The following is a 7424-nucleotide window of genomic DNA, read 5'->3' on the forward strand; positions in this document are numbered from 1 at the left end:
GATATGATATTAACTGATTTACAACAAAATCTTTATTATTTTAAGATTGGTCAGAACATATAAAATAGAAGAATACATGTGTGAGAGATTCTTTTTCCAATTTGTTTAGCTTTTTTATGTCTAGGAATTTAAATTGGTCAAGTTTTGTGTAGGAGTTTTAGTATGTAATTATTTAATGTTGTTATTCATACAAAATGTGTATAGTAAAATAAAAAACAATACAAAAACATAATGTTGTTTCCTACTGGAGCAATCAACCGTTCTTTCCTCACAACAAACGAACATCGTCCATATCCTGCTCCAGGAACAAGCGGCGGTGACGTCATCCTTGCGCCAACCAGCAGGGCCGAGTCCTGATTATAGCGACAAGCATCAACTGCGTCAACTGCAGAGCAGCACAGCACAACACGGCACGACACGGCACGGCATCAGAGCACGCGACACACATTTGTCTCTCCTCAGAAGTGGAAACACCGCTGTGGAATAACTCATCATGGGAAACGTGCAGGTAAAGAGAACTTTGTTATTTCTTCATTGGAACTTTTGCAGGTAAAAATCAAATCAAATGTGAAACTGACACATCCACAGTGCTGGATATCACAGATATCAGTGTATCACAGATGTCAGGATGAAACAGGGATCAGGTTACTCAAACTGCGTCACAATAATTCTGTCTTAAGACTTTAGTGAACAGCAAAAACATGTTTTTAAGCACTTGCGCAGTTATGTTTGAGTAAAGGGTGTTCATTGTTATGTAGCAGCAGCAGCAGCATCAGTAGGAAGGAGGAATTTCTCAGAAACACTGATCAATAAAGCCGCATTGTGTTAAAAAGAGAGGTGGGTGAGGAGAGGAGAGGAAAGGAGAGGAGTCTCCATCATGACTCAGCAACAAGGACACAGGCTGCGCCCTTTTTCCTGCAGGAGAACATCCTCTCACTGTGTTTACTGCCATAAAACCCCTATTATATGTATTCTAAAACATAAATTAAATAACTTCTTGTGTTCAGCTGCTTAACAGACAAAAACAACACCTAAAACCTATCATTAAAAACAAACAAACAAACAAACAAATAAGCTCCTTGGTTGGACGGTTTCTCATTTTGTGAATTATGAAATCACTTTGTGCAACTTTGCTAATCTCATGAGATCAACTGAGCCCCACAGTGGTGACTGTACTCTAAATGACATGGTTAAGCAATTCAACAACACCCTGTCAGCCACTCTAAATACTGATGCTCTGCTAAAGGAGGGGAAAAAAAGATGTTTACAGACAGAATATCCCCAACAACAGTGTCAAAGAAGCATGAAAATGGAGGAAAACCAGGCTCACAGTTCATGCCATGAACAACACTCTCCGAGATTATTACAGAGAATATTGTTCTCCACTATTGACCAGCTACTCAACACCGCTCCCACCCCATCCCACAGCTCTCTGCATCTAAATGTGAAGAACTTACAGTAAGATCAATAACAACCACTGTTTCTGTTCATCCAGACACCGACGCAGATGCAGGTGAACTCAGAAAATGTGTCTTTGAAATGACTCGGCACAAATGGTCATTGATCCTGTCACGTTTGTGTTCTCTAGCCCACCATCGTCCCATACGAGGACTTCGACGCCACAGCTGATATCAAGGCTCTCAGAAAAGCCTGCAAAGGTTTAGGTAGGTGTTTGAGACCTTACTGTGTGTGTATGTGAATTATTTTCTCACTATTTTCTCACTTACTATAATAAACACATGCAACTGTTAATGCAACCCTTCACGTTTTCTCAGTAAAGAAGCCACAAAATGGTGTGATGTCATGTTCAGTTGGCAAAAAAAAGAGTTGAATGTTGTTGTTGTTGTTGTTGTTGTTGTTAGAGAATGATAATTTGATTATGTGATGCATTTGGGTGTGTCAACAGAGCGTTTTGTATTTTAAGCCTTTTCATTGCTTTCCATTCCTCTATGTGACTATAAATTGGCTTGTATGTTGCTCCCATAAAGATGTCATGGTGTGTTGTTGAGCCATTTTAATCAGCGATATTCTGCCTGTGCAGCTTGTGACACAAGATTCCTGGTCTTGTTTTTATGTGACTGTGAGCGTTAAGTATTGTTGGTGTATTTGAAGGATTATCAAACCCAAGCCTTCATTCGGTGGACTGGTGTTTACTCTCTCTCTCTCTCTTTCTCTCCACAGGCACAGACGAGGAGGCCATTATACAAATTCTGGCTAATCGCTCTGCAGCTCAGCGCGTAGAGATCAAACAGGCCTACTTTGAAAAGTATGATGATGTAAGTAACCTATAACCCTCCCGTGTTTCTGCTGCGCGCACAAATGAAAGCCACCCATCACATCACAATTTGTGTTAGGAGTTGGAGGAGGTGCTGAAGAAGGAGCTGACGGGGAGTTTCGAGAACGCCATCATCGCCATGCTGGACCCTCCTCACATTTATTTCGCCAAGGAGCTGAGGAAGGCCATGAAGGGGGCGGGGACAGATGAAGCTGTGCTGGTGGAGATCCTGTGCACATCCAATAATGAGGTCTGTCAGCATGTGATGCTGATGCTGGCCACAATGCTATACCTTTTATAATAGAGTGTGCAGACGATTCAGCATCTTTACAGATTATACCGGCCCTTCTCCTTATTCTTTATAGCACCTTTGTTCCTTGCCATGGTTTAATCCTGATGATTAACTGATAAATTCATCTATTTTAGTGTTTTAAGAGCAGCAGAAATGACGGTAAACAACATTAAGCTCCAGTATTTTTAACCAGCTAGTTACTAACTTTGCAGGTTATCGGAGACATAGACACGAGATCAGGGAGACTGAAGTAAACCAAAAAACCTTTAGCTGAAGAGATGTACCTGAACTGGGTTTGCACTAGAATTAAAATCAATTATAAGTGGGTTTAAAATAATCCTAATCTGCCAGATAGAGTATTCAAGCGGACAAACACAAATCAGGAAGTGAAAATCGTGGAGAAGATCACTCACAAAATCGGGATTTTTTTGATACAGTATGAATTGGCACATTGTTAGATAATTAAAAGTACATTAGAAATTATATTTTATTTCTTTGGAGGAACAATGAATTATAAGAAATATATTTGGTCAATTACGCAGACATCCGAAACCGCCTCACTGTGCGTTACCGCGAGATATTAGAAACACGGAGACCGGCAACGCTTGAAACGTCAAAAAGTACGGCCTAGCGGCTCAGTCTTCTCCTGCATCTACGGTAATATCTCATAATCTAATGATGGTAAATTGATGAAAATAAACTAGGTGTGTCGCAGCGGGGAAACATCTAGAACATGGACTTAATTGGGAAACACGTCCTAAAATAATGTTCCTTTTAACTTTATTTGTGTTTTTCTTGAATATTTTGATATACTCTTTTTGGATTTAAATTTTTTTGTTACCACAGACAGGCAAGTTAAGCTGTTCTCCTTTTTTCTCAACAGGACATAAATTGCTTCAAGGATTCATATGCTCATGGTGAGTTATATTCCATACTGAGTCATACATTAAAGCTACAAACTGATGTTCCTCTCACACTGGAAACTGTGGCTCAGTAGTTAAAGTTTGGGGCGTGTCCCCTCTGCACCATGAATGTGTTTTACCCTGCAGTGCATGAGCGAGACCTGGAGGCAGACATTGAGGATGATACCAGTGGAGATGTGAGGAACCTGTTGACCTCACTGCTGCAGGTAAACACAGGCTCTGGTCAGGTTTAACTAAACGGTGAATGTTGTTTTAGCATGTCTGTGGAAGAAGGGGAACAGTTGTAGCTATAAAGGACTTCTCATTGCTTAATAACGCTCCTCAGAATTGTTCTCCATTGTGGGATTCGCCCACTGGGGACATTCGGCACACATCACATCATTGTTTGGCATGCTTCAGGCCCTGTGCCATCCAGAGTTCCCACCCTTTTCTGCTTCCCCTCTCTTTTCCTTCCTGCAGAAAGAAAAGACAAACACCGAGTGACTCATGTCTACATCCTAAAAACTTCAGCTATTTCTCCTTAATGTCCAGCAGATGATTACTGAGATTATTTTGTAATCCATATCTTTGACCTGTGCGTCATTTGCCAAAGATTTTCCATCACACTCTCTCAACGTGCATCACGTCATATCGTCCTCCATCTTCTCAATATCCTCCTGTAATATCTCTTCTTATATTTTCCACAGGCAAGCAGAGATGACGGTTATGAGGTGGACGAGGATTTAGCCGAACAGGATGCCACGTCTTTGTTTGAGGTAAGTCCTCGGATGAAATCTGTGTCGCAAAATCCCCTCAAATTAGAACCAGTATTCGTATTTCACCCTTTAAGTCGCACTCATGTTTGCGAGGTAATGTGATCCTAGATTCTAAATGTTACAGCGTTTGAGCCCAGGGTGACTCATTAATCACACAAAGATGTTCGTGTAGATGTTACTGATGTTACAGTACAGGACTGTGGGAGCTTCCAGCTTAAGCTTTAAATATCGAGCTTAAGCAAACTTTAATGTAAAATGAACATGTGTGATAGTATCTGAAACAACAGATAACAATAATGAATATAAACAACATATAAACAAGTATAAAAGGCAACGTCTTAGTCTAACAAGGCAAGTCAAGCCACCTACAACAACATGCTGTTCACTGTTTTTTTTACTGCCCTCTATTGGCAAAACATTATGAGCTAACTGTGGTATTTAATCATCTTGAGTGAAATTAAACTTAACATAACTGCAACAGGCTCATTAAATTGTAATCTTGGACATATACTATGGCCTATGCACACTGGAAATGAATAAGTAACATGTGAGCATCCAGAAAGAGCATGCAGATCAGGAGAGCATGTGTAATGCTGCCTCCCTACTTGTAGTTCTGACAACTGTAGTTTACATTAAGTAATACTACCACTCTATGGTGAATAACAATCAGTTGGATCCATCTGATTCCAGACTACCTGGCAGACGGTCCGATCCATCTCCACCACCACTGTGGGTGATGTGGCTCAGTCCACTTTCCATGAACAGGGGGTTTTATACAGCAGACATTTTGACAAAAAAAACAAAACCTAATCAAACCAAACAGGTGTTTATAATCACGTTAATCAAAGCAGAGCTGTCATTAAAGTTATTACTCAAACCTGTGTTTATTTTTCTCATCAAAGTGGCTTTTAACTGCTTTATGGAAAAATGTCTCCACATTTATGCCTTTCTTTTTCATTTTTGTCAAGCATACATTTGAGTTTTACTGTTATTTAGCATGATTATACTGTTACCATTAACATATTTAGCATTGTGATATTGCCATTTATTTAGCCCATAGACCATGTAATGGAAATGGATGAAATCTGAATTCCTTTGATTGGCCACCAGGAGGCAGCCTCACTGTTTGCAAAAGGAAATCAGCTTGTATGTTAGTGAGTCTGTAGCATGAGGACAGAAGATGCTTCCATGCTGATTCCTGTCTTATGTCAGGCAGGAGAGGGAAGGTTTGGCACAGATGAGTCCACCTTTACCTACATCCTGACACATAGGAACTACATGCAACTTCAGGCCACCTTTAAGGTCTATGAGTCTGTAAGTACTGAACTCAGTCCTAACAAAAAAACAAAACAATTAGTTTTTTTTTCTCAAATAATATAAATAAATACAAATAAAAATGTTCATAACTTCAGCTTTCGGGGACAGACATTTTGGACACCATTGATGCTGAGGCCACGGGAACCCTGAGGGACTGCTACATTACTCTGGGTGAGTTGTGACAGAATAAGTCTTAAGTCAATGAAATAGGTGTTTTCACTTCCTTTTAAAACACATACTGCTTGTGTGTGTGTGTGTGTGACTTGTAGTTAGATGTGCCAAGAACCCACAGCTGTACTTTGCTCGACGCCTTAACGCTGCCATGAAGGGACTGGGCACCGACGAGGACACCCTCATTCGCATTATTGTTGGCCGCTCTGAGGTGTGTAGTGTGTGATTGTGTGGGTAGATACACATAACTGTAATAATGAACTGCTAAATCCATCTGCACTGTATTAAATTTAGTGTCCAGATGAAAATGTGCTTTATAAATTAATTTTGGACCATTCAGTCCAAAGGCAAAGAAAAGAGAAAATGAGTTCATTGTGTTTTGAACCCACAGCTTGACCTGGAGACAGTTAAGGACATGTACATGGAGAAGTATGATGTCACCCTGAAGGATGCCCTAGATTCAGAGTGCGGTGGAGACTTCAAACGCCTCCTCATGGAGATCCTGCACTAAACCCTCCTCACTCTTCCTCCTGCTGGCCTTATTTAACCTTAGTGTCTACTCCTCGTTCCTTCCGTATTCATATTTACTAAACCTCTTCTCCATCATCTCCATTTCGTCTGTCTTTACTCTTAGAGGCAGATGTTTGTCTTTGCAGCACGGACCAAAAAAAAACAACACGTTATTTATGGTTTGACACAGTTTAGCCAGGAACATTACAATCATCGTCCACTAAATAAAAAAAGTGCATTGAATATGTCATATCTATGAACTATACTATGGCAGCGTTGTGGAACACGCTGGGCATCGCACAGTTGTATGTAATCAAATAGAGGTCATTTATTCTCTGTATCTCCTCACCATTTGAAGCTTAGGCCAAAGCTGTAAACCTTAAGAGACTGATGCTGCTCACCATAAAATCTGCAGTCTCTTACTTTCATATTTCTGACTCTTTTTTTTTCTTCTATCATTTTGATGACCCTCACAAGATTACTTTCATTCTGCTGCAACACTCAACACTTAAGTGCCGATTGTTATCACATTTAATATCTGAAATACACAAGACAATAACACGTAGTGATATTATTACCAGAGAATCAAAAGCATGGATGCTTTAAGTATGAGTTTTTGTAGTCACATCCCCGATGGCAATGTGGGGTTTTAACTGTTTGTAAACTTGTTTCTAATCACAGCTCACAAAGCTGCCTTATTATCACATTTCTTCACATTATTACAGAGTTGCCTTTTAACCTGTCATCTATCCGTCATTTAATCAACTACTCACTCTTGTTATTCATCAGTGTATCGTTAATCGGTGTATATTTGTGATTGTTGAATGAAAATGATAATATTGTAACCCATTGAGTATAATCAGTCGGATTGATCAAACTGTCTAAATTATTCATGTATGAAGCAGTATATTAATTAATGTTATTTAAAACCAAGAATCACAGTAATATACATAATTACGATTGGTGTGTTATCACATAACAGATAAATTCATGAACGTATATGAAAGACACATTTGTTAACCCATGTCGTTGGCATGAAATAGTATTAATAAATTGTAGCTTCATCAAAAGCTCATGTTTTGGTTATTTTTTCTTGTAGCGGGCAGGATTGTACTACTTGGAATATTGTGCTTGCTGATATCCAGGGTATGAAAGTACCAGCATTTATAGGAATCATAATC

The 7424-nt window shown here is 39.6% G+C and overlaps 1 protein-coding gene across 2 annotated transcripts; it reads left to right on the plus strand.

Moving 5' to 3' along the window:
* The first annotated feature begins 352 nt into the window (after window positions 1–352).
* On the plus strand, window positions 353–6339 carry anxa13l (annexin A13, like). 2 transcript variants are annotated; one of them, XM_058628280.1, is made up of 11 exons: window positions 353–508; window positions 1589–1664; window positions 2182–2276; window positions 2358–2525; window positions 3451–3484; window positions 3617–3696; window positions 4177–4245; window positions 5458–5559; window positions 5658–5733; window positions 5832–5944; window positions 6125–6339. In XM_058628280.1, the coding sequence occupies exons 1-11, from the start codon at window positions 494–496 to the stop codon at window positions 6242–6244; spliced, it is 948 nt and encodes a 315-aa protein (XP_058484263.1). In that variant the 5' UTR covers window positions 353–493; the 3' UTR covers window positions 6245–6339. The 2 variants fall into 2 exon arrangements, with proteins under 2 accessions (XP_058484263.1, XP_058484180.1); XM_058628197.1 differs by having other exon boundaries at window positions 354–508; window positions 2355–2525.
* The last annotated feature ends 1085 nt before the right edge of the window (window positions 6340–7424 follow it).

The sequence above is a fragment of the Solea solea genome, chromosome 1 (assembly GCF_958295425.1).
Source record: "Solea solea chromosome 1, fSolSol10.1, whole genome shotgun sequence".
NCBI lineage: Eukaryota > Metazoa > Chordata > Actinopteri > Pleuronectiformes > Soleidae > Solea > Solea solea.

What these genes read in the sequence shown, in the direction of transcription:
- anxa13l (XM_058628197.1), top strand. An exon ending in AAAAGCCTGCAAAGGTTTAG is followed by an intron (nt 1,665 to 2,181) that starts GTAGGTGTTTGA and finishes TTCTCTCCACAG; the next exon opens with GCACAGACGAGGAGGCCATT. An exon ending in GGACTGCTACATTACTCTGG is followed by an intron (nt 5,734 to 5,831) that starts GTGAGTTGTGAC and finishes TGTGACTTGTAG; the next exon opens with TTAGATGTGCCAAGAACCCA.